Below are 27,478 nucleotides of genomic sequence, written 5' to 3' on the forward strand. Positions count from 1 at the left end.
TTTCACCCGTGATACAAATCTTGCATTCTTTGATCAAATTGTTATAATCGTGAAAGTTATTAAAGCAAGCATGAAACTGAAGTTGCCATAGTTGCCATTTCCCTATATGTATATCCAAGTGAAATGGCTTCTCGGATATCTCGTCCATCAGAATGAACTGTATCATTGGATCATTGTGGATTTCTATTGCTGTGATCTCATGTGAGTGACAGTTTGTCCCACCCTCAAGCCATCAGAGGAGAGAAGAAAAGATAATGTCGGGAAAATAATTTATAATAAATGCTGCAATATTCCATTAAAAAAAAAAAAATGGAATTGTCCATTTTGATGTCATTGTGACTAACTATATAAAGTTTTAATAATCATTCTAATTCTGAGAATAGGGAAGGCCACGCCACAGCTAGCCCATATTAATAAGGGCACGGGTGATCGAGGCCTATCATTGGAATCACTTTCAGAATGATTTTTTTGATAAAATCATAAATTGACAGCTGTCAAACAGAATCCACAAGACTAAGCATGCAAGCATTTAAAGTGGCAGACGACAAAAAGGCAGTGGGCAACAGAACATTATGTCCATTGGTGTGAATGCTAATATAGTTTTCATTATAGTTCTCTTTCTTGGAAGGAGGAGAAGGGAACTGGCAATCAGTAAACGTAGCTTTAATCGCAAAATAAACATAAAACAACTAAACGAAAGTAAAGCAGCAGCCTCATGACTGCCGCATAAACTAAAACAAAAAAACAACATAAAATCCAGGCCTGTGACCTGTTGCACGAAGCTGGTTTCAGTTGCTACCCAGGTAAGTTTGAGATTATTTTCAGCAAACTCTGTTTTTTCGGGCTCAAGAAGGTTGATTGGTTTTTAGCGGTGTTCAACTAAGATACACGGCTAACCTGCTCCGGAGTAGGTTTTATTCTGGGCAAACCCAAACTGGACAAATCGGCTGTGATGCAATCGCATGTATCTGAAAGCCACTATCTGAGTCGCAATAAAGCCACTCCCCCTGTATCTCTCGCTCCAAATTAAAGTAGTTTATTGTGAAGTTTATTAGAGACAAAATTGCCATTTTTTTGCTGCTAATTATTATATTTATATTATAAATTATTATTACTTTTAATTCATATAATATATTCATATAAATATAATATATTAATTGAGTAATATTAATATATAAATATAATAATGCTTTTAAACAATGTGTATTCATTTGAGCTCTTTGCGAACCTATAATTACTGGGCATATTTCTTTGATTCACATGCATTGACATAGTCAGATATTTTCTTTCAGCTGCCTTCTCAAACTTTCACTGCAGCAGCAGTGTTTGTTCCCGCCTTGTAAACGTGTTTAATTTCATGATAATGAATCTTCAGAAGAGAAGTGAATTGCAACGTCTCTCTCGCAAGAAGTGAATCAAACACCTCGCTCTGTTCTCACGACTCTCTGCCCCACCCTGCATGCCATGGATGTGTCACGGTGCCTGGAGGTAAGAACAGATGAGGTGAAGAAAAAGACACGGAAAGACTCATTAAGGGCTTTGAGCTCTGGAAAGGTGCTATGTAAATGAAAGTATTAGTATTTTTATTATTAAAGGGACAGTTCACCCAAAAAATAAAATTAGCCCATAATTTACTCACCCTCAAGTCATCCTAGGTGTATATGACATTCTTCTTTCAGTCGAATAAAATCTGAGTTATATTACAAAAGTCCAGGCTAATCCAAGCATTAGAATTGGATTCATAGTTGCTCTGTTTTTGAAGTCCATTAAAAATGCATCTGCCCATCAAATAACATGCTCCACGCGGCTCTAGGGTGTTAATAAAGGCATTATGAAGCGAATCGATGCGTTTGTGTAAGAAACATATCCATATTTAAAACTTTATCAAGTAAACTTTTGACCGACCGCCTTCCCTGTTCAATTTATTGAAAAATTGTTGAAAGTTCCCCAGCCGATCGAAAGACTAACTCGACCAGGTAGGCTCGTCATGACGTCACGTACGCATCTTGAGTTTCACTTTCAACATTCAACACTTTTCCATGGAAGGCGGTCGGTCGAAAGTTTATTTGATAAAGTTTTAAATATGAATATTTTTCTTACACAAACGCATCGATTCGCTTCAGAAGGCCTTTATTAACACCCCGGAGCCGCGTGTAAGCACGTTATTTGACGGAAAGATGCACTTTTTATGGACTTCAAAAACAGAGCAACTATGAATCAAATTCTAATGCTTGGATTAGCCTGGACTTTTGTAATATAACTCCGATTTTATTAGTCTGAAAGAAGAATGTCATATACACCTAGGATGACTTGGGGGTGAGCAAATTATGGGCTAATTTTCATTTTTGGGTGAACTATCCCTTTAAGGATGAGAAGGGAGAGAGGAAAAGAAAAAGTAATTTTGTTCCGGTTCCCCGTACACACTCCTGCTCTGTCCCCAACCAGCTGAAAGGCTCTCACTCGCGGTGCCATGCGATGGTACTGGATGCCCCACGGTGGACAGCCTCCTACTCTGCCCCCTAGTGGACAGCGATGGCTCCTCCGGCTTTGGCTGTCCGGCAGCAAGCCCATTCCCTGCTCCTCCCCATCATGGCGAACAGCAGCAGGCTCTGGCCTCAGGCAAACAGCGGCGACTCCTCTGCCCCCTCATGGACGGCAGCCGCCCCTGTTTTCTCTAGCAAGTCACTCCAGCACCACCGCCTCAGGCAGCCACTGGCAGTCCCCGTTACTTTGTGCTGGCCAACCGCCTCAGCACCGCAATCCCCCTCACCTGTGTAACAATGTTAAAGGCTCAGGAAAGAAGGAGGCGGGAACCAGTAAATGTAACTTTAATCACAAAACAAACATCCAACCAAAAAAGCCCCTCACGGACAACTACCGCATAAACTAAAACATAAAAACAAAAAAGTCCAGGCCTGCTCCTTTCTCGTCTTCCAGTATCGTCACTCCTCCTTTTATCCTTCTGGAGCTCCTCCGTGGTACTCGAGACCAGTATGGCACGCAGGTGGCGCTCATGAACACTCACACCACCGGCCTCGCTCCATTCCTACGTCTCTTGGCCCCATCCTGCTTGGCACAACGGGCCTTTCAAATATTGCAGGATTATTTTATGTAATTCATAGGGCAAACCTTTGCCACCTGAATGGATTGGCTGCTTCTCCTTATAATTAGTCTACTTTTCCAAACCGTCACAAAGACATTGTAGGGGTCTGTGATATGACCGCTAACTTCACCTAATTGTCTGCGCTAATTCCCTTCTGCCCCATGTACTAGAGTCATGACCTTTACTCATGAGACTGTGTCATGTTTCTCAAAGCTAGCGCAGACTACTCCAACTATTGCCTCAAGAAAGTTTGTGTGTGCGTAGCTACTTATGATTTAGGTCTGAGTTCCGCCAGAAATCAAAGAAAAACTATTGTTTTGTGAACATATAGTGATGCATATTTTTCAGCATATGTTATTTTATTATTCTGCTGTTGCAACATAATGGCTCTGAATGAGACAAATCGCTAACAAATCAGTTGATTTGCAGACCTGTGACACCATGATGTTTACAGCTTGCAGTTAACGCTGTGCAATGTTTTTATTTGAACTCACATGTGTTTAGAACAAAATCTCAACACATCCCAACCTTGTAATCCAAATCGTGAATAACTAAGGGGACACAATGACGTTACATTGGAGACACTTTGTTGAGTTAGCAGACTAAATATGTTGGTTGTGATTCCCATGTGCTGAAAGTTGCAAGTCGGCCATGTAGGAACAGGCTAATGCATCTGAAGTATAGGCATACAGATTAAACCATACATTAATATTTATATACAACTTTAATGCAGCAAATACGAACATTTATATCTGAAATAAAAACTTGGACTGAGAAATTTTAAGATTTAGATTTTTGTAAGTGTGATAACATTCTGATCTTTTATAGAAAAGATTCTCACACCAAAACATCTTAATATCTCTCCAACAGACCAATTGAGGTGTTTACCTTTAAAAAAAAAAAAGAAGAAGAAATGGATTTCCTATTTCTTTAGTGTGCACCAAGTTTCTTTACTGAACGCCTGGATGTCATTATTTATTACCATATATGTAAGTTATTTATAAAGCCGAAAAAGAAAGGAATTCTCGGATGAATTCATCCTGAATAATTCAGTCTAAAATTGTTAATCCCATACAAGGTTGCGGCAGGTTTCTCCTCTGTTCTAATGAATACTTTATTATCATCATCCCAAGCTTCAAACTGGAAAGATTGAACAAATAAATAAATAAATCGAGGACAGGCTTCAAATAATTAACACACAATGACCAATCTGCCAAATTTTTATGCAATTTTATATATTTTTAAACAGAGATTTCTATGAAATGTGGATGGATGTTTTTTTTGTTTTGTTTTTTTGCTTAGCAATATATATATGCATTGTGCCAAGTGTAAAGTTTGGTGGCGGGGGGATTATGGTGTGATATTGTTTTTCAGGGGTTGGTCTTGGCCCCTTAGTTCCAGTGAAAGGAACTCTTAATGCTTCAGCATACCAAGACATTTTGGACAATTTCATGCTCCCAACTTAGTGGGAACAGTTTGGGGATGGCCCGTTCCTGTTCCAACATGACTGCGAACCAGTGCATAAAGACATGGATGAGCGAGTTTGGTGTGGAGGAACTTGACTGGCCTGCACAGAGTCCTGACTTCAACCCGATAGAACACTTTGGGATGATTTAGAGCAGAGACTGCGAGCCAGGCCTTCTCGTCCAACAACCTCACAAATGCGCTTCTAGGAGAATGGTCAAAAATTCCCATAAACACAATCCTAAACCTTGTGGAAAGGCTTCCCAGAAGAGTTGAAGCTGTTATAGCTGCAAAGCGTGGGCCAACTCTATTTATTAAGAATGGGATGTCATTAAAGTGCATGTGCGTGTAAAGGCAGGCGTGTATATATATATATATATACATGCACGTGCGTATATATATATATATATATATATATATATATATATATATATATATATATATATATATATATATATATATACACATGCACGTGCGTGTATATATATATATATATATATATATATATATACGCACGTGCATGTATATATATATATATATATATATATATATGTATGTATATATATATATATGTATATGTATATATATATGTATATATATATATATATGTATATATATATATATATGTATATATATATATATATATATATATATATATATATGACAAATGGACAGTTTCACACAAATATCTAAGTCGATTTTATTTGAAAAAACTTCAGCCTGATACATTTGATGATGGAGTGACATCCATGCCTGTGCCAATTATCTAGGCCATGGGGATTTTAAATTATCAAAGATGAAAAGAGTGAGAGGCCAATCTGTCTACTTTGTCCAAGATTTGTTAAATCATAAGTTACTTCCCTTCTCTCACCAGGGGTTAGACTGTCAAACACCATTTGTCTTTCTTCCTAGTTGGTTTTAAAAAGTTGGCATCTAGTTTCACAGGGTGTCAGGTGTGTCTAAATGGCACCAATTCCTTGTTGACATAATGGCCATTTTAACTCTTATAGTTTTTTTTCTGCTACTACTAGTGCATTACTAGCAAGTTACCCTGTATTGCCCATATCTATAGCATTTCACTAGTAGCTATTCATTAAATACAACTTTTCTAGTCATTAGTCATTTTCTAAGCAGCGGCAAGTCATTATTCCATTGCAAATTTGTATTGTAAGGGGATCGGTGTGTCAGATTCACTTTCTAGTGTGTATTCCAGTTGTTCTTGGTACTTATTTCCAGGTTGCCCACTGAAGATAATCAGGATTGAGCCTGGTAAGTACTTGGAAACTAGGGTGCTGCTTAGGTTGAAGATGTGTTAGCGAGGCCAGCAGGGGGTGCTCACCCTGTGTTCTGTGTGGGTCCTAACGCCCCAGTAGTGACGGGGACGCTACACTGTAAAAAGCATTATCCTTCGGATGAGACGTTAATTGTGGTCTTGTAACCCCTATGTCCTGGCTAAATTCCCTCCATTGGCCCTTATCAATCATGGTATCCTAATAATGCTCATCCATTGATTTGGCTTTATCACTCTTTATCATCTCCTCTCCAATTATAGCTGGTGTGTGGTGAGTGCACGGTGCGCTCACACACTTCATTCATATTAATTATTCTTTAAAAAGCTAATACTAATTGTTTAGTTAGGCCTACTGTTATGCAAATAGTAAGTATGACTATTCCAGTTTTATTGTAGTACTCATTGAATAGTGTTGCTTGTAACAATTAGTATAGAGATCTCACAAATAACTACAGATATGAAAAAAGCAGCTATAGCATCTACTAAATTACTGGTAATTAAAAATAATAATGAAAGACTTATGATAATTAGTTTTATGTATTAAATGTTAAAACGGCTTGCCATTTCAGTCACTTAATGAAAAACAATGCTTCGCTGACTACGACTTTTTTCAAGTTAACAGTTTAGCAGTAGGACCCCTTGAGTATTTATTTTAGTCATGACTGAGTGGTTCTAACTTAAGGCTAGATCCCGGTCTATAAAACATTGTGTGGAAGGTTTCAAATTATTGATGTGAAATCATCTTGTGGGTTTCCACTGAGGAAAAAAAAATGTCAGTCAAACAATAAATGCAACTGAATAAAACCACTTTAGTGACCAACGTGCGCTTGGGAGCATTTCAGCACCATGGACAGCAAACATTTTCTTACTTTTTTTCCCCTTCACAAATTGAATCTTTATTTCTGAGGGATGTCAGATGGGCAACTGAAACTTCAGATTGGGGGAAATTGTGTACGGTGCTATTATACAGCAGTGATCATAGACAGAATTGGATTTAAGTAAAAAGGTGCCAATCTTGCTAAATCTACATTCCTGTGTTGGTAAGTTCTAATATATAAATGTTCAGAATTTCAGGAGGTCTTATATGACAACAGCTCACAGAATAAAACTAATAAGACATTAGCACAATTCAATTAAAAGCCTAGCATGTTAATATTGTGATGGTGCAAAAACAATTATGAAAAAAAACAAAAAAACATTGTCACTGTTGCTGAGAGGAAGCAATAGGTTCTGAGTGTTCATGGTAGGTATTCTGTGAGCAAATGGCTTCAGTCCATAACTCTGTGGAGTTGCTGAAAGTTTGGTTGAAGTTGGCGTGCCTGAATAAAGGATCATGAAACACACCGTCAACCCAGTTTCTCAGAGTGGCCACTGGAGACTCTTGTTTCCTCTTTAATATGTCTGAGTCTGAGTCACAGTTTGAAGAAGAGCATGAGGTTCCTTTATGCATGCATGAGGAGTAATCGGCTTGGTTTAAGGACGTAGCAGTCTGTGCAAGAGACCAGATTTTTGGCTTGGCCTCAATGGTCTTTTGTCCTTGTTGAAGGTAGAATTTTGCTGTTTGGTGGTCTTCAGCAGTCGGTCTTAGGCGGTCTTCACTAAATTCAAGGACACCCCTGGGGAGCTCGGTAACGGATTCTTTAAAGTGGTCATCTGGACATTCGCTGGTCTCAGAGCGAACGCGCATGACGAAGGATGGTTTCGATTCGCACTCAGAGCCATCTGATTCCACTAGATCGAAATCGTCCAGATCGCTGTGAAGTTGATCTGATTCATCCTTTTCTTGGTTGTCTGGAGTTATAAAACAAATATTTGAGCAGGTTATAAAAACACTGAATATAACGTTAAATGTCAAATGGGTGGTAGGTCTAGGTCTTTTGATGTATTAGTAGCAAAAACTGAAGTTGCGTTCACCTGAGGTGGTAACCAATTCACTGATCTAGATCACTACATAGTACTGATAGAATTACAAATTTGTTGTTTTAATTTAAAACGACTACCAAAGATTCCCTAACTGTATCGCTACACTGAATAGGCTATATGAACAATATTTCCTTTTCAAACCAAAAATAACATTAAAAAAAAGCTTTCAACAAACCATCGAATTCTCTTTCGGTTTTTATTGGCTCGCCCTGTGATTCGTCCATATCTTCTTGGTCGTCACACTCCTTCTCATCTGAGGTCTTGTTGCGCGGTGACCACGTCATCTTATTTTCCTTCTTGAGTCTCCGGCGTGCATTGGCAAACCAGGTGGACACTTGCGTAAGGGTCATCTTAGTGATGATGGCCAGCATGATCTTCTCACCCTTAGTGGGATACGGGTTCTTTTTATGTTCCTGCAGCCATGCTTTCAGTGTGCTGGTGGTCTCTCTGGTAGCATTTTTTCTTCTTGTGCCCACATCTACAGATCCATATCTAAATAACATGTCAAGAAGTATGTTTGTTTTAAAGTTGGATGCACAATAAGCCCATTAATGCAATCAAATTTCTCCAGAATAACAAAAAGGCTTACCCATATCTGTCATACTGGTACTGTCCAATTGGGTAGTCGTAATGGTAATATGCAGAGCTTTGGGTAACTCTTGAATGTCCAGTTGCCACTCCATCTTTCTCACTGAGTTTACCCTAATATAAAAAATGTAAATAAATCACAAAAGAGGTCAAGTTATGATTCCAAAAGTGGACAGTGCAGGTAACATTCACATTGAAATGAACAAATGAAATGCTTACCAGAGGATAGCATGAGGTTGAATCTGGACCGTAAGTGCTGTAGGTATCATAACTGTGACTCTTTGAACAGGAGTTGCCATAGACAGCAGTAGGGATCAGGTCCTGCCGGCTGGAGGCCACAAGCCTACTTTCATATACCGGGCAGTAAAGCGAGTTTTGAGGAGAAGTTGCCACTCCAGTGTCCAGCAGAGAACCATTAGACTCATAGCAGGCGCTCAGAGCGTTAGAAGACATTAAAAGCTGTCAACGAAAAGACGAACAGGCTAAAGAATGTCCTTGAAAATTATGAAACTCTAAATGAGTTAAAATTATTGTTTTCAGTGCTATCTACATATACAATTACATCTGTGTTAGAAAAGTAAAACTTAACATTTATTTATTTTGGTTTCACGATACAGTTAGTGTTACATTGCAATCAAATGATTTTTCACTTCTGACTACATGAAATCTTGGAAAAGGACACTTTTGCAATACATGTTTATTTTTACCTTCAAACATTTAACACAAGTCCTGGTATAGGCTAAATATCTGATCATGGTCTTATGGATTTTGAATAATGTGAGATTGTGTCGCATTCTTTTAATCATTTTAATGTTGGATAATGCATTCTTTATTTTTTTGGACAAAAAGCAAAGTCTTTGATTTGCTAATACAACATGTTAGCTAGCAGTAAATTACATAATAAATGCATTTAAAAAAAATAAATAATAAAATGTAAAAAATAAATAAATGTTCTTTATTATCATCTATGGTTTCATGAAGAAACTTAAACATCAATGGAACCTTTCCATTGCACAAAAGGTTATTTATAGTGAAAAAAAAAAGTTAATAATAGATTAACATGTACTTCATAATAATAATAATAATAATAATAATAATAATAATAATGTTATTTTGTATTTTGTAAATGTTATTTTATGTTCACTGAAAAGTACTTTTGAGAACCAAAACTCAATTATTTTATGGAATCATTTCGAAAGCCCACTTTTGGAATGTCGAAACCCACTTTTGGAATTTTTAAGAGTGTACATTACTGATTAGTTTGGTAATGATAACTTTCAGATCTTCAATCTTTTTTAATTAATTACATTTATGATCTTCAAATCTGCCATTGTGCTGTTTTGGCAAAGATATATGCCTCCCTGCCACTTCTAATTTTCATGTGATCATTTGAAAAATATTAAATTAAATATATAGTTCAACAGAAAAAGTTCTCCAAATTTCCCTGGTTTAAGCAGTTTTTATAAATTCATTATAAAGGCAAAGTTAAAAGCGTGAGGGACAAGGCAGGTGTAACCTTACAACAAAATATGTAGAAAGTATTGTTTTTTAGTAATTAAAAAGACATAATAAAAGTTATTATAATCCATAGTACACTTAAGCAATACAAATATGATGCAATAATTTCTTTAAGATCATCCTGAAGACTTTTCATCCATTTCCCCTAACTGAAGAATCACTCAATGACATTAATTTGGATAGTTCACAATTAATCATATTAACATCCAGCACGTGCCAGATATTGGCATTGTGACGCGAGGTGTGGAAGTGTTAAAAAAAAGTTACCTGTGGTGCTGCAGGATATGAATAGCCAAACTGTGCAAATGACATGATGAGTGTCCAGGACAGAGAACGCTGCAGTCCCGATGCGTGTCATCAGTTCATCACGAAATTCTTCCATTAACTGGTGGTAAACGTCCCTTCCTGGATTATGTTTGTCTTTCATTCATACAAACAACAATACAAATAGCCGAAAGTGCAGTATAACACAGACCCAAAGTGGCGCAGCGGTGTAGCTGAAGTTGAAAAAAATCATAACAAACGTTGGCTCAGTGGCACGTTGTTTTAAACACCGGTGACGCTGACGTCACAGGATCAGATTTAAAGGTCCAGAAAACAAACGCGAATTGTCGCGAATATCTGAAAAGTTGTTGTTCACACAGCGGAACACTTTACAGCCGCTGTATAACTTCAGAGTCAAACGATGCGCTTGTGTCCTCGTGAGGAGCCCGCGGGGTCTCGCTCACATTAATGAGGACGTGTTCAGTTTCCCTGCCCGCCAGCAGCCAATCACACATCTGACTCTGTGCACAGACGGCTCGATCGCACATGATTGATGACCGCCCAGAAACGATTACCATAATTGCCTTTCTATGTAGTTATCAAACACTTTTGTACCATTAAATAACATTGGATTGGTTGGGAAAAAAAATTATAAAACCTACATAAAAAAAATTATAAAAAAGAACAGTCTAAGATCGATATCTATCAAAAGACTAGGGCCTTAGTACAGTGCCATGAAAAATATGGCTTACATCAACAATATAATTATTTTAAGTTACCCTATATTAACTTCAGGAGAGAAAAATATGATTTATGGAACAAAATTTTACTTTCTCTATAGCAAAGAGAGATTTGCATGTCATCTTAAAATTACATTATCTTAAACCCAGATGTCCAGTTTCCACAGATTGCAAAAGTGCCCAAAAGAATAACATAGGCTACACATTTAATGGTAGAAATAAGTAATAATCTACAATAGATTACTTTTCGTAAGTAATCTACAAAAGTGCCATTAAAATGAAATGCTTTATCATCTTCATCTTAAAGCATTTTAAAACAATATTTGATTTGTTCTTTAGAAGTGACAACCATTGGAGAGTGAAAACAATGTAAAACGTTGTGATCTTAAAAAATATTACTAAATCAACCTAACGACATAAACAAACAAACAATAAAAATAATGTTAAGGATCATAGAAGTAGTTCCTTACTGGACAGTTTGGCAGAGGTCTGCCTCATTTATTCTCTTTTGGTAAAGATCTTTTTCATTTTAAGTCTCAGTGAAAACACAGTTTCAGAACAGTCGGTCACGTATATATTTTTGGACATCAATCAATCCTTTATCAAATTCAGTACCTTAAATGTGTCTCTCAGCCACCTCTGGACTTTTTCTTCATTGTGGCTAAGAGGTTTGGCCTGCCAGAGATCATTTAATATGTATAATGCATGAGGGCACTTCAGTGCATTTACTTAACACTTTGTTCCTGAGGTCCTGAAGTCTTTTCATTAGAGATTGAAACAGTGATAGACATCCCCTGTTTGAAAGCACTGTATACCTAATTCAGTGTTCAGACTTTTCCCCCCTTTTGCCTATAGGCCAAAGCACATGTAACACAATTGATTACAATCTTGCTAGGTGCCGCATCTGTTTAAAGAAAATAGGAAATCTTTTTTTTCTTTCTTCTGCATCCTGGTGAACCGGTTTATTTATGTTTTGCATGATTGTGGCACAACATTTATTTTTTATCTTCTTATTTCTATGTCTTCATTTCCATTTAGAAATTGATAAAAACCAAAAATTTTGTATATTTGTATAGCCTATATGCCAAATCACAATTAAAATTGGCTTAAACCCAGTTGGTTCCATTATGCTTTTTATATTGCATCATTACCAATGCTCAACATAAACTATTTTGCAATTGAGGCCAAAAGTGTAAAAGACTGTGATTAAAATTAAATTGCAGAAAAGGAGAATAAGGGCAAATCTTGGAAACAATCAAATATAATGAACTCTGACAGTATAAATGAATCGGTATGTTCTTGAATGAAATTAATAAATATATAAACCATCCCAAGAAGAAAGCAAACAACAAATAAACAGGACAATATTGCCAATAGTAGCATTTAGTGAATTAATTTGCAGTGATAACATCACTTAAACATCACAAAATAAATTACACAAATATCATTATTTTATTCAAGAAATATTACACTCTTAAATATAAAGGTTCCAAAATCACAATGTAGTAGAACCATCTTTGGTTCCCTAAAGAACCTTTCAGTGAACAGCTTTTTAAAATAACCATTTTTCTTAATTTCTTCATGGAACCATAATGGCAATAAAATAATAAAAAACTTCATTTTTAAGAGTGTCAAGAAAATCTTCATGTTCCACAACCAAAAGTGTAGAAGCAGAGGGAATGGACAAAACATGTTTGGATCTCTCAGATGTCCCTATCTGATGTAGATCAGAATGAAACTGGCAGACTGTGGGACGTCCAACCTCTGCCACAATTTAAATGGAGCTCCTGGATGGACAGCTGCTTGATAGAGTTACATCATAATCTACTGAAATGTTTGTCTCAATGATTGAGGCAGGGGAAGATGAATGTGTGGAGACGGATGTGTTTACATAGATGAAGAGACCATCATTCACTGTTACAGGCAAATACAAATTGCCAGTCCTTTGACTGACAGGTTTTTTGTTAGACTGGAGAAGCAGCACATGAGCAAAAGCTTTATTTCCATTCCAAACTCCAAACACAGACAACAGTGCTTGTTCAATATATGAGCATTCTTTTCATGAAACAAATTAAATGTCATTCATGTGAGTGAACACTCTTCTTCTTCAGTCTCCAGGGACGGTGATAGTGGGGCTCTGCAGTCTGAAACTGACTTACCTTCAAAACAAGTAAGGTATGAACCTCCACACAATTGACCTTCAACCTCCGGCCACTTTCTTCCACTCTCCATCTTTCAATTTTTATAACACTTAGCAGTTTCCAAAACCTTTCCTCTTTCCCTCTCCATCTCTATCCTGCTTGCTCTTGTGCTTTTTTTGGTCCGGATGGTCCAGGTGGGACCTACTGCATGCTCTCAGGCAGACTATTGGTTCATCCAGGCAGAAAATGGATGGTTGGGGGGAGGACAGGAAATGGAATGGGAGTTGACTCTCTTCTCACACACTTTAGCCCTGAAGAGCTGCACCTTGGGGACCACTGTCAAGTGATCTCTGACACTTCATTCCCTCTCTACACAAGAACCCTCTCTGACAGACACAAGCAGGGAAGAACTCAACTGCAGCTTATTGCTGGAGTCTAAGCACAGTTCAGCAGAGAAAGAGTGCTCGAAGAGAAGACCTGATAGAGCTGCAAGTGCTGTAACATGTAAAAGGTCTTTCAGAGATCAACAGAGGAATTTCTTTGGTCAGACCAACATGCATTTCCAAAATTCTTAGATAAGTTCAATATATTAAAAGTCAGGGTCTGACTTTCACGCTATTATATGGACATCTGTGCCGTGAATTAAAGTTTGCATATTAAAAGTTTGCAGCTCAGCTGCTTTTCCAGTAATAAACCAATCATTCTGCCATAAACATCTCTCTCTCTCTCATATGCAACACAAGAAAGTCAGAATTATTCTAGTGAATCAGTTCGTCATAAATGTCTCTCATTCATATGTAGTGTTGAAAAATGCCTGTTTTTTTTCTAGTGAATTGATTTGTAGTAAATATCTCTCTCTCATATGTAATGCTGGAAAGATTGATTCATTCTGTTGAATTGGTTCATCATACATGGCTCTTTATTATGTAGCACCATAAAGTTTGATTCTAGTGAACCTGTCATAAATGTCTCTCCAAGCGGGATTCAAACCGTTGTCTCTAGCATGGGAGGCGGCCGTGCCAAGTAGGGACGCTAAAGACCGCAGTCTCTAGTGTCAGTCGCTAGTGCGCCTCTTGAGGCCAGGAGAGTGAGGTTTACACGCACTGCTCTTACTAGCTTGCTTCTGTTACAGTCCTAAATCTTACACCTAAATCTCACTCCCATTTGGGTCACGACACCAAATATAACCTGTCCTACTTGACCCGCTCCAAGCAGGATTCGAACCGGAATCTCCGGCATGGGAGGGCACACTAAAAAGGATGCTAAAGACCACAGTCTCTAGCGTCAGTCGCTAGTGCGCCTCTTACTAGCTTGCTTCCGTTACACTCACCACCCAGAATAACCAACTTAAAAAGAGAAAAAGAAATGGACTTACCAGCACTGCATCTCCTTCTCCGTGAGCGGGGAACTTGGTGGAGTACCTGATAGGTGCAAATCTTCAATCACCATCTGCGAGGCAGAGAAGGAGCCAGAGGCTGCGCCTACCTCAGACCTAGCGCTAAAGCCTGCCACCTGGGTCATCCTGGAGTCGACGTACGCTGTCCAGTCCATCCCAGAGTCAGGAGCAGACCACTGCCTTATAGACCTGTGGTCAGCGGATCCAGTTGCCTCTTGAGTCCCCACCCTCGAATCAACACCTTCTTCCCCAGTCCCGTTTGGCTATCTGGATGCTCCGCTCCCATCCAAAGATTTTCCTCCTCCCATGTTCCTGCTGAACGTCCAGGTCCCATCTCCTCCACTGGTTATGTCTAGCCCCCTGGATCCGTCGGCTCCACTGATGTCGTTCAGCACCTTGGCTCTGCCGCTAACTCTGTGCATCTCTTAGGTTGAGTCCCCGGCTTCACCTCGGGCCTCCAGGCCATGACTCCACTTCGGCCTGTCAGCCTATCGGCTACGCTCCTGGCTCTGCACTCCCTCAGCTCCGCCTTCAGCCCAGGGACACCTCTGGGTTGCCTCGTCCCTCCGGCTCAACCACTGTCATTCATTAATCTGCCTCCGCCACGGACTTCAGGGTCTCTGGCTGCTCCTTGATCCTCGACCCTCCAGCCCCCCGCTCCAATGGGCTTGTACTTTCCTCTGGCTTCCCTGTCATTCTCACTCCCTCTGTCGTTGCCCCGGTCTGCCAAGCCCCCGTCTCCGCCTCGGTCCCACAAGCCAGCAGCTACACCTTGGATTTCCGGGCCGTGGATGTCGCCCTGGTCCTTCGGCCTCACTGCTCTGCTGGTTTCTCTGCTGGTTTCTCTGGTTCTGCTTCCGTCAGTCTGTCCCAGGGATCCACCCAGGTATTCAGCCAAAGCTCCACCCTGGCTCCTCCAACCATCGGCTCCATGTTGTGACTCTCTCCACCGACTCCTCATCCCTGTCCATCACCAGCTCCGAGCCCTCCTCCAAAGTCCCCTCATGCCACAGTTGGATGTTCAGTTACGGTGCAAGGACGCTTCTTCCGGGATACTTATTTGATATTTTGTATACTTATTTGATATTTTGTTGTATTTCCCTAGTAGTTTCCCTAGTTTGTAGTTCCTGTTTCCCTGCTCTGTTTAGTTTCCATTTCTTTGGTTTCTGATTATGTCCCTGTTTGTTTCTATGGTTGATTGTTAGCTGTTTCTTTTTTAGTTCCTTGTTTTCCCCAGTCTATATATACTCCCTGTTCAGTTTAGTCCTTTGTTGTTTATTGTCTATGGGTAATGTGTTATTTCCTTTGTTGTTCTAACGATCTCCTGTGTTTATAATAAAAGACTGTAGTTATCCTTGTCCTCGTGCGAGTTGCTTACTTGTTACAGCATTATTGAGCTTTTCTTTAAGGATACCGGTTGCGTATAGTCTGTTTTGGTCTTAAGATCATTCAGGCCTCTGGTTATTTTATAGGAATGTTATTCCATAATCAATCAATCAAAAAATAATAATTAATCCAAGAACGTCATATTTATGTAAAGCAGGTTGTGCGTGAGCCCTCAACTATTTACATTAAAAGAACTTAAATAGTTTAACAGAACTTAAACTATTTATATTAGTATGCCACCATGATGTGTGATAGGGTTTTGGTTTACAATCATTTGTTATGTTGCCATTATAACAGTAAGAAGAAATTACACAGCCTGCACTGATTTCACACTAACAATCTACTATTATAATAAATTACCATTCAGCCATGTTAAATCCTGGCAATATTTTACAGTGTAGACTTGGAAAATAATCTTTGAGCGTTATACATTTAGAAGGCCAATTAAAGTTATATCAGTTACATTGTTACTAATTCAGTTATATGTCACAAATACTAGTTTGTCAGTCTTGTCTTGATGGAGTGATATGGAATGGTTGCATGTATACGTCATTGATTTGTTTCTGCTAACTGTCCTTGAGAATTTAGTTGAACAGAGGTCAGGAGTTTCAATGCAGTTAGTTGAACTTAAGAGTGTTTTTAGACCCAATTAAGTAGGACTCAAGTACTGTATAGCTTTATATGTAATTTCAAAAATTTAAATAGGGTTATTGCCGTATGTACTGACAAGCATTTATAGTTAACTAAAATATACTTTTATGTCATTTCTGTTGACACTGGCACACTATATTCAGTCCAGACCAAAAAAAGTGTAGCAATTTTTATTTTATTTTATAAACTGCATGGTGCAAAAAGTGCAAGGTGCACAAGAATTAAAAGCTAGACAAGCACAAGCAGACATTTCAGCACTAGCTTTCTTTAGTGCAGTTTCTAAAAAATTAAAAACATTTGTAATAATTTTGTTCAACTTTTTTTTAGTCTGGACTGAATTCAGTTTGCGGTTAGCAATTTTGCAATAACTCTTTTGGCTCTACGCACCTGAAGCAACATGATTTGTTTTATCCATTTAGACCACAACAATTTATTTTAGTTTATATTGACACTTGTGTGTCATGGTTTTAAATATGTAATCATACAATTGTAATGATGAAGTTGTAATTAGGACAAAAAAGTGTGCTTAAAGGGATAATTCACCCAAAAATGAAAATTCTGTCATCATGTACTCACCCTCACATTATTCCAAACCTGTATGAGTTTCTTTGTTCTGCTGAACACAAAAGAAGATATTTTGAAGAATGTTTTTAACAAAGCAGATAGAGCAACCATTGACTATCCTAGTATTTATTTCCCTACTATGGTAGTCAATGGTTGCGCTATCTGCTTTGTTACAAACATTCTTCAAAATATCTTCTTTTGTGTTCAGCAGAACAAAGAAAATCATACAGGTTTGGAACAACGTGAGGGTGAGTAAATGATGACAGAATTTTCATTTTTGGGTGAACTATCCCTTTAAGTGTGTTAAGAAACAGTCATGCATGTGTACTCTCTTTAAGTGACCTTTACTTTGTTAATAATATATTATCTGCACGAACAGTTTGAAGTACACTATTGTTGCATATTAAATACATTTAAGCACACTTAATTACAAGGAGATCACATTCTTTATTACTTAGAAGTGGCTGTATTATTAATAGGAAATTATTGTCTAAATGATCATGGAATCATGTTGTTTCCAGTACAGGAAGTTTAATGTGGAGTATGCAAAAGCTCAAAATGGCAAAAGTATGGGAAAAGCTTTTAGTCTTCTCTAGAGGGGGTCTGGAGATGGTGATCATCGTACACATGTAGTCTAGGGACTGTTTTTTGTGGATTTATTTGAAGTGGTGAGGATGTGGTATAAGTGCTTTACTGAAACCTATGGAAAATATGCCAACATTAGTCTATGCCAGGTTTATCGTTCAGATGACTCCAAAAGACCCATGATATTCTTCCAAGTACCTTGGAATATGTACACTTGTTAAAATAAGGTTCCACAAGGGTTTCTTTTTTATTTTTATTATTTTTTGCAGCAACGCCATAGAATAACCATTTTTGATTCCACAAAGAACATTTCAGTGGACAGTTCTTAAAGTAACCATTTTGTATTTTAAAGAACATTTGAATAAGCTGAAGAATCTTTTTCCACTATAAAGATTTTTTTTGAAATGGAAAGGTTGCATGGATGTTAAAGGTTCTTCATGGAACCATGGGTGCAATAACAACCTTTATTTTAAGATTGTAAATGCCATATGAATATGTTAATCATTCACTACTATGGTATAGTTCTACTCATACGTTTACACATATTTCAAAGGTATTACCATAAAGTTAAAGGTCTCCAAAAAGTCAACCAGTCTTCATTACTCATTTACTGTATAAAAAAGCATTAAATTCACCAATAGTCTGTTCTCAACTGGAATCTACCTCCACTCAAGTACACACAAGAGACATCTGCTACATGTCTAGATCCATACACACACACACACACACACACACACACACACACACACACACACACACACACACACACACACACACACACACACACACACACACACACACACACACACACACACACACACACACACACACACACACACACACACACACACACACACACACACACACACACACACACACACACACACACACACACACACACATATTTGTCAATGCCTGAATCTACATCACTGTTGCTTAGTTTCATTATGAGTTCAGTGTCAAGGCGATGCTCACTAAACGCTGAAGACCAGCACCACAGCGTCAAGACTGATGGTGAAATCGTACGAACAGTGAATGTCTGAGCGAAGTTACAAACACAATCTCGACAGCTGTGTGGAGTTCCAGAGGAATGGCTGTGGGAAGTGTATGTGCGTCTGCTTGGCTTGTTTTCCAGGCCAGTGCCACAGAGAGAGCGAGAGCTCTTTAAAGTATGCATTTCCCCATCCCACTGAGAGCAACGTATTCCTCCCCATCACTTCCACTTCATTACTCCCTCACCAGCCATGTATTATTCACCCACAGTCAATCCATCCTCCACTGGGACCAATGTTAGCTGAAAAACGTTTTAGCCTCTTTTACTATCTAAAGTCTGCCCTCGCTCTATCTTGCTCTCTGTTTCTCTCTCTCTCTCTCTCTCTCTCTCTCTCTCTCTCTCTCTCTCTCTCTCTCTCTCTCTCTCTCTCTCTCTCTCTCTCTCTCTCTCTCTCTCTCTCTCTCTCTCTCTCTCTCTCGCGCTTTCCCTGTATTTCTTTATCTTTTGGCCAGTACAAAAACCCTATAATAACATTTTCTTGTTAGTAAATTGTGGTGAATGCTTGGTTTATGGTTTGGGATATATTAGCCGTCTATGGGACGAAAAAAAAATGTATGATGATATTTTACATAAATTTAAGGCAAAACTCATTTTCCAAGATTCGTTTTCTACATCTGACCTTTGACCTTTTTTATGGTGCCATCATCTATAACTGACTTTTCCTATTAAAGTAAATTATTTTTGGCAAATTGTCTAAAATCACCACACACATTCAAATGCATTTTCACTATCTGAAGAGTAGTGAAAAGGTCTTAGTGTTCTAAAAAAACATTAAAAACCTTTATTAGCATTCCATTTCATCTTGTGCTATCTTCATCTTCTATTTCTACTATATTTCATGTGGAACTCACGTGTGAAAATGTCAAAAACAAATTCAGATGAAAGAAATTCTGCTGCCTGGAAAGTAGTGACAACATGAACAAATTTTAAAAAATCATTAACATTGTTTCTTTCTTGGAATTCCAAATCAATGATTGTATAGCACAAGTAAAAATCAACAAGACTCTTCTTTACCATTGTAGCCCACACTTTCCACACGTAACTCGATTTTGACCTGTCATCGTTTTTGGAGCATTTGCATGTCAGTGTAGCGAGGCCAATAGGCAGTGGCTTTCCTGACCTCTGGTTGTAGTATGATCACATCTTCCAATGTAGCATAGGATAATGTACTATAGTACAAAGGCATAGGATAATGTACCAATATGCCTGACTTCCACAACAGTCTATGACTTATAGTCTTCATCTCTGCCATCACCCTCATTGCTCCGATCCTGCTTTCTTTCTTGCCATCACTATCATCAATACTTTGTGGAAAAGGTACAGCTTTTCCTCTCTGTCTTCTATAAAACTTACAACATCAACCTAAAACACATGCAAAAGGGCTATTATACTGCCTCCCAGTAATAAAAAATAGTGACGCTACACAGAAAATATGTATCCTCTATAAGGTAATTTATGCATAACATACAGAACAAAATGTGCATTAAAAATGGCAGAAACTTTAGAAAACACATTTGGATGTACAGTGATTTTTTAAAATTTGAATTTAAATGTATTGCCTAGTCTAAAATTAACTCACAATGGAGCCTTATAGCATGTGACCTAGCATGTGCTATTATCTCTTTCACTTCCTTGTTGTCAAAAATGTCAAGCACAGGGCAGATAGATTTTATTTTTATTCGCTGATGTGGATGTCATATGATAATACTAAAATGTAATATTTTTGGGGGGTTGAATTTATTATTATTTATTGAGTATGTGTGTGTTTTATAATTAATATAATATAATATAATTAATATAATATAATATACTAAAATGTAATATTTTTTTGGGGTTGAATTTATTATTATTTATTGAGTATGTGTGTGTTTTATAATATAATATAATATAATAAATATAATATAATATAATATAATATAATATAATTAATATAATATAATATAATATAATATAATATAATATAATATAATATAATATAATATAATATAATATAATATAATATAATATAATATAATATAATATAATATAATATAATATAATATAATATAATGAAACTGTGCCAATCAGCAGTCTAAACGATTATTGTAGCCTACATAAAAGCAATACAAATGCACACAAAATGCACATTCTGGTTCGTTTGCAGTACAGCTGCTGGAATTTTACTGTTAAGAACACCCAAGATAATTGAGTGAGTTTCGTTAAGAAGAGGATGTGCAGAGGTGGAAAGGGTAAAATATCACATGCTGAATTCAAGCGCCACCGTCTGGACAATTTGAGTAATATGAGTGCAGCATTTGAGATTACAAATCGACACGCTTTGACCCTCCTGCCCCTAACTGTGATTATGATTAAATAGGTTATTCAATTAATCATATTCTTATAAAATGTGCATCCTTATGAGTATAAAACAAGGTAGATATGATACAGAGCAATCGTGAAGAACACGTACAAATATAATTATGGACTTTCAGTTATACAGTGCTGCAATGTTTTCTGTAGTTAGTGTGTCTCTAGTGCACATGCAATCTGATTAGACAAAATCAAAAATAAATGTAGCCATGTGTACTGGAGAGGACATGCAATGTAATGACATCTTCAGTCAGTAACACTGTCTGAAGAAGAGCAGCCACATTGAAGAACCATGGCGTATGATCAATAGAAGTTTAATAGACTACATCTACACTACTGTAATCAGCATTTAAACCACACACACACACGCACGCACGCACACACACACACACACACAATATTGCCCACGTGAAAATCATTTGCAGGGTCATTACCTTTATGACGGCACATCTTTTTTTCTTTTCTTTTCTTTTTTTAACTACGCCTATATAAAATCACGCAATATGTTTTCCATTCATCACTAGTTCAACAGAATCAGTCGTTCATTATTTGAATCAACAAATAAATGCTCTTTAAATTATGGCAGTTAGCTATAATAATCAACATTAAAATATTGTTGAAAAGATATCACAAGATGATAAACAATCTGCTATAGATTTTATTTTGTTTTAAAAAGGTAAACTTCTTTTTTTTTCAAGACAACCCACTTAATATTAGCTTCACATTTAAACATAGCGAATACAGATATTTGACTGCTACAATAGCCATAACTATATAGATAGGTCTAGAACAGACTATTATGAAATACATCATATGTTACATACCAGAGGAATGCACTAAGGAGCTCCATAAATTAAACTATCACTTTAGATAATTTGACCTGAGCCCTGCTTAATTTCTGACTGTTGTTTTATGACCGTTTAATTTTAACATAATCACAAATAATCGTATTCCTCTTAATCACTTAATAATCTAATAATCATAAATAGTGAATTAATTTCCTGAGCACATTTAAGCACTGTGATACTACAGATACTGTAGCGAACACTGACATACATAAGACCCCCCAGACACAGACCACCAAAGTCTAGACGTCCGTCCCACTCACTTTCAATGTTTCAACCTCCATTTGGTCATCTTTCTCCTCACTGATGGGGTATCCCATGACACTAATGATTCTCAAATTATTTGGTCAACTAGCAGACAGCTTGTCAGCACACCATTTGATCCCAGCACCGCTTTTAGACCGCCCAGTTATACATCTGTTAGCTTGTGATAAGAAAATGGCCCGTAACCTTGCAGCAGCAGCGCAGGTTGTTGATAACTGAAGCATTGTCTTTTAACGCAGTACTGAGTCATTGATGGGCGGATAAATTACCTGGTGTTTGCCTATTGACCTCCCTCAGAGACGGACAGCAGTCAATACTGCTCCACTTCTCTCTTTTCCCAGGAGGGTCACTATGATTCCAGGCGAGTGTTCCTCTGAGAATAAGCTGATAGTATTCTCTATCAATTGCAGCACTAGAGCGCACATAGAATCAGGCGAAAGAGAAACAGGACACCCGCCAACTGTTTATGTGACCAGTGGCTGGGCCAGTCACAAGCTGGCTGGGGTTAATATGGCCCATTTGACTCAATTACATAAAGCACTGACTGGTGAAGGGGATGAAAGTATGATCAAATTACACTTTTTCACTCCAAGAGAACTGCCTAGGAAGCATTTTAAGGCATCATGTGCACTCTTGACGCAAAGCCTGGAGCCTGAGATTCTATCTTTTGGTCAAATTCTAGTCTACTTTTTATGTACTTCTCAGAAATATACTTACAATTTTACTTAAAGGGTTACTTCAGCGATTTAGCGTTAAGCTTTGTATCAGTAGAAAACCGGTAGTATATCAAATGATGGTACTTTCCCCCCTCATGTCCCCTTGAGACGAGAGAATTCTGCATTTTATTTCTGGAAAAAATCTTTCCAGATTTTTTGGCCAGAGTCTAAAAACTACAGCCAGTAGAAGGAGCTAGTTCCGCATGTTTTCAACCCGCCCATAGGGGTGGGATCTCACTCACTGAATGTAAATGCGCACGCCCGCTCGGATCGGGCATTAATAACGGAGCAGTGCGGAGCAAAGTGAGTGTTTCAACTATTCAATGAATTCCTATGAAAGTTTAGCTTCCATTTGCAATCTGAAAACTCGCCAGACTGGACGCGCTGAAAATGAATGCCGCGCTTACCTCACCTCTGCTCAGCTCTTACTTTGCTCTCATGATTAATGAAATCTGACTCCTGCTGCGTTTGTCCCGTGACTTTCGTTCGGCTCACTCACACTTTATTGAAAAGACACGTTCAGTTTTTATGCTGAATTTTTTCTTTATTCACAGAATAAAAGTAGTAGCAGAAATTAAGTAAACTAGTTTAAGTTTGCTTGTTACTTGTTTATATAGGCTACTCATTTAGCCTATTTAATCATTTACATAATTTTGTAATCAATTCAATTCCATTCAATTCAAATTTATTTGTATAGCGCTTTTCACAATACACATTGTTTCAAAGCAGCTTTACAGAAAGTGCATTTCATTAATGTACATTGAAAAATGTTAGAAAGAGAATGTTAAAGAAAAATGTTAGAATAAGTTAATCAATCATGTATTGATTTAGGCCATAACAACGCTGGCGTTGAGTCGTCTCTTCACAGGCGTTGAGTCGTCTCATCACAGGTGTTGGGGCATCTGAAGTCTCCATGAGAGGCTGGATACAAACTGGAGCTGACGAACTAGTTACCTCGGGAGTCGGGACTAGTGTCCCGAGATAATAACAGAAAAGCAGATGGGAAATAATTAGCATAGTTGCTGTTCAGAATATTAATGCTTTTGATCCGATTTAACTGTAGTATAAAAGGTAATTATAATGTTAATGCTTGGCTAAAGAGATGCGTCTTTAATCTAGTTTTAAACTGGGAGTCTGAACCTCGAACAATATCAGGAAGACTATTCCAGAGTTTAGGAGCTAAATGTGAAAATGCCCTCCCTCCTTTAGTGGACTTAGATATCCTAGGAATGACCAGAAGCCTCGAGTTTAGTGATCTTAAAGAGCGCGATGGATTGTAGGGCGATAGAAGATCCGTCAAATACACTGGAGCTAAACCATTTAGGGCTTTATAGGTCAGTAGCAATACTTTGTAATTGATACGGAACTTAATAGGTAACCAGTAATCACAGGAAATTACACTTTTGAAATGTGTATTATTGTTGGTCCATTGTTTTGCGAGCAACTGATAATAAAGAAATGCCACGTCCCAATATTTGCATCTTAAACCATGAAGGTGAACCAGTGTATAATCGCAATGTGCAAACTTTGCATGAGTTACACCAGTGAAGGTCTCAAACACCAATTATTCACTACAGAAACTGAAAGCAAAAAACGAACCAAGCTTATGGCATCTGACACTGCATTAACAGCACATTCTCCGAGCCGAGATTAATCAATTTGTTCTGTTAATTTTTCACGTGTTGCCCATTGTGGACAAAAATAATAAAATTTGTGAATCGAGAACTATTTTATACGGTGGCCCAGTAGTGCTCAACACAACGAAATATAAAAAGCAAACATAAGTTCACAACACAACGAAAACAAGCCACAACACAAATAAATCAAGCCACAACACAAACAAGCCACAACACAACGAAATCAAGCCACAACACAAATGCTCCCAACCACTCGGGGGCACTCGGAGCACGGTAAAGTTGCCACTGTTCTATAGAGTCGGCAATCTTACAAAGAAATCAATACCACAATTAGTTTTAACAGTATGTAGGCTAACCATTGTTTATCGATATGAAATATTAATTTAAAATCACCTACATGCATTATAGCTGCATATTTATGCTCGAGAATGCTTTGACCCGATACCACGGCGCTAAGGGAACGTCTGCCAATTCCAGCAATTGGTTGAAACGTATAATTTGTATGAATTAAAATTGCTTTTAACATTTAAAAACAGACATGTTAAAATTCCACAGCTTGATTGTATTGGTAAAACTGACTTAATGCACAACATTTGAAAATTAATAGTTAATTTAAAAATATTTAATTTAAGTCATACAAATGTTTCAACTTGGTGGAATTGGCGCTCCCTTAGCGCCGTGGTATCGGGTCAAAGCATTCTCGAGTATAAATATGCAGCTATTATGCACGTAGGTGATTTTGAATTGATATTTCATGTCGATATACAACTGCACACTTAAAACTGATCGTAGTGTTTAAATATTTGTAAGATTGGCAAATCTATAGAACAATGCAAGGAAAACTAACTTTACCGCACTCCGAGAGTCGCCTAGTGGTCGGGAGCATTTCCGTTGTGTTGTGGCTATTTCGTTGTGCTGTGGCTTTATTCCGTTGTGTTGTGGATTTATTTTGTTGTGTTGTGGACTTATGTATGCTTTTTAAATTTCGTTGTGTTGTGCACTACTGGGACACCGTAATTTCATTTTAAACAAGTTGTTTTTCAAATGAGTAGGCTAATCTCCTCACAGTGCATCAGTCATGGGTTGATGCACTGAAATATTGTGGGGCAAATTAATTGTAATAATAAAAGCAGCCTAATCATAATTTAATATGCCTTGCGTGCCCATCTGCTACTCCACTGTGAAGGGCTAAACGGGTGCCACAGGGCACAATGCTTGTTTAGTTCAAGTCAAGCTTGAAGCAAAAAAAAAAAAAAAAAAAAAAAAAAAAAGGGTTTAGTAGTGGGGCCCAATAAATCAAACAGAACAGTCATGAAAGGTCCGACTGTCTGAAAACACCAAAGAGACACTGTTGAGTTTCAAAAAGTTTATTCAAACCACCAAATTCACATTACCAGGTTAACTTCCCCACTAGAAACCACAGTGTGCTCACTAGAGATGGTCTTGATGTTAACATCTCTTCCTGGAAAAGAAGTGGTAGAATCGTGAGGGGCATATAAACAGCAAATTCTCATGGTGCCTGAAGTCAGTTTACAGCAAGCACTCACTTTTCCTAGTGCAGCTTTGCTCACAGGAGCCAGAAGAGGGATGGCACACCGCTGTACTACAGTGGATGAAGATCTAACAGGGGGAAAAGGGTTAAGCCACAGGAGAAAATAAATAAAATTAACTATGAAATGTTCTGGTAAGGCTGTAGAGCATACGGTTTCCTGCAGAGGAGCCAGTGATGCTGGATCCACAAAAGTGAACCAATGTGGTCAGGTAACGGTCATCCTGGTAAGGGCATCTAAAAGGCAAAGAGGCAGTCAGAAATGCCTTACAGCACACTAGATGAATAAAGGCTGGCCTTACTCACCCATCGACCAGAAGGTCCCACTGGGGTAGACTGAGTGGACTGGGGGTTGATGTCACCCAGCAACGTCCCAGCATTAGGACAATGTTGGGGTCGGTCCTCTCCAAAATGCGCACCTCAACATACACCGGCTCCCGCAGGACTTTTGTGGCTTGATAATCAGCACCACCATAGTAGGATGTGTATGCCTCATCCCCTGAGGAAGATCACCGGCATTTAACCAGAAACTGCTGCAATCTGGAGTTTTAGAAAATACTTATGCATACTTGAGACAGATGCTCACCTTCTGCACAGCCTTTGGTGACACATTGACCATTTGCCAGTCTAAGCTCCACCCTGATGGGTCCAGGAGCAGCTACTGGTGGAGGTGCAGGAACAGTGTTGACCTCCAGAACCAGATCTTCCACAGAAGTATTAGAGTACCTACACTGGAAGAGAAGCTTGGACAACAAACAGTGAGCTTGTAGCATTTGTCAAGGATAAACATTCATTCTAAAGCATAAAATCACCTACTCAAAATGGCTGTCCCTTGTGATGGAATCAAGTGGTCCGACTTCATACGAGGAGATCATTCGGTTTTCGTACACAACATATCCACTGTCCCCCTGCAAATAGTAACTGTTGGTATCAGTCCATTCTAAGCAATGCAGAACAGAACCCCAAACAGCTACTCACTATCATGCTAGTGCCACATGCAGTGACAGGAAACTGGTAAATAGCAAAGGAAGGTGTGGATCCCACAGGACTGCAAGGTGGGTCGTTTCCACCCAGGAGACGGACTGAATCCAGGCTCAAGCGAGGTAGCGTAACATCTCTTGCCACCACTACCACAAACTGACCATCTCTTATACATTGGACAGTCACTGGAACAAGGTACAAGAGCAGGTTGTTGCTGAGGAGCATCTTAACATGAACACCTTTACATTGACTCAACACTCTTACCTGCCTTCCCATAGAAACACTGCTGTCCATTAAAGCAGCAGTTGATAGCTTGACACTCAGCACCACTGATACCAGGTGGGCCATATTGGATTTGCTCATAATCAGCTACAGCACATTTGTCAAGGGGCTCTGTCTGCACCACAGGCTGCTTAGGCTGAACCTGCTGGTCAGGTTTCTGTAACATCAAAGTTTGAGGAATCTCGGG

At 38.3% G+C, this 27,478-nt stretch overlaps 2 protein-coding genes across 2 annotated transcripts; both read right to left on the bottom strand.

Moving 5' to 3' along the window:
- Positions 1 to 5,254: 5,254 nt before the first annotated feature.
- Positions 5,255 to 10,590, bottom strand: irx4b (iroquois homeobox 4b). The gene is made up of 5 exons (XM_079829408.1): positions 10,155 to 10,590; positions 8,589 to 8,828; positions 8,371 to 8,483; positions 7,957 to 8,273; positions 5,255 to 7,649 (listed from the first exon to the last, which is right to left on the bottom strand). Exons 1-5 carry the CDS (start codon positions 10,197 to 10,199, stop codon positions 7,060 to 7,062), a joined length of 1,305 nt encoding a protein of 434 aa, XP_079685534.1. The 5' UTR covers positions 10,200 to 10,590; the 3' UTR covers positions 5,255 to 7,059.
- A 15,274-nt stretch (positions 10,591 to 25,864) lies between these two features.
- On the bottom strand, positions 25,865 to 27,234 carry LOC307134210 (zona pellucida sperm-binding protein 4-like; the record flags this gene model as incomplete). The annotated part of the gene is made up of 6 exons (XM_079829748.1): positions 25,865 to 25,941; positions 26,183 to 26,265; positions 26,335 to 26,527; positions 26,615 to 26,772; positions 26,845 to 26,936; positions 27,007 to 27,234. 6 exons carry the CDS (start codon positions 27,232 to 27,234, stop codon positions 25,865 to 25,867), a joined length of 831 nt encoding a protein of 276 aa, XP_079685874.1.
- Positions 27,235 to 27,478: the final 244 nt, after the last annotated feature.

Source organism: Gobio gobio (genome assembly GCF_949357685.1).
Source record: "Gobio gobio genome assembly, chromosome: 11".
Taxonomy (NCBI): domain Eukaryota; kingdom Metazoa; phylum Chordata; class Actinopteri; order Cypriniformes; family Gobionidae; genus Gobio; species Gobio gobio.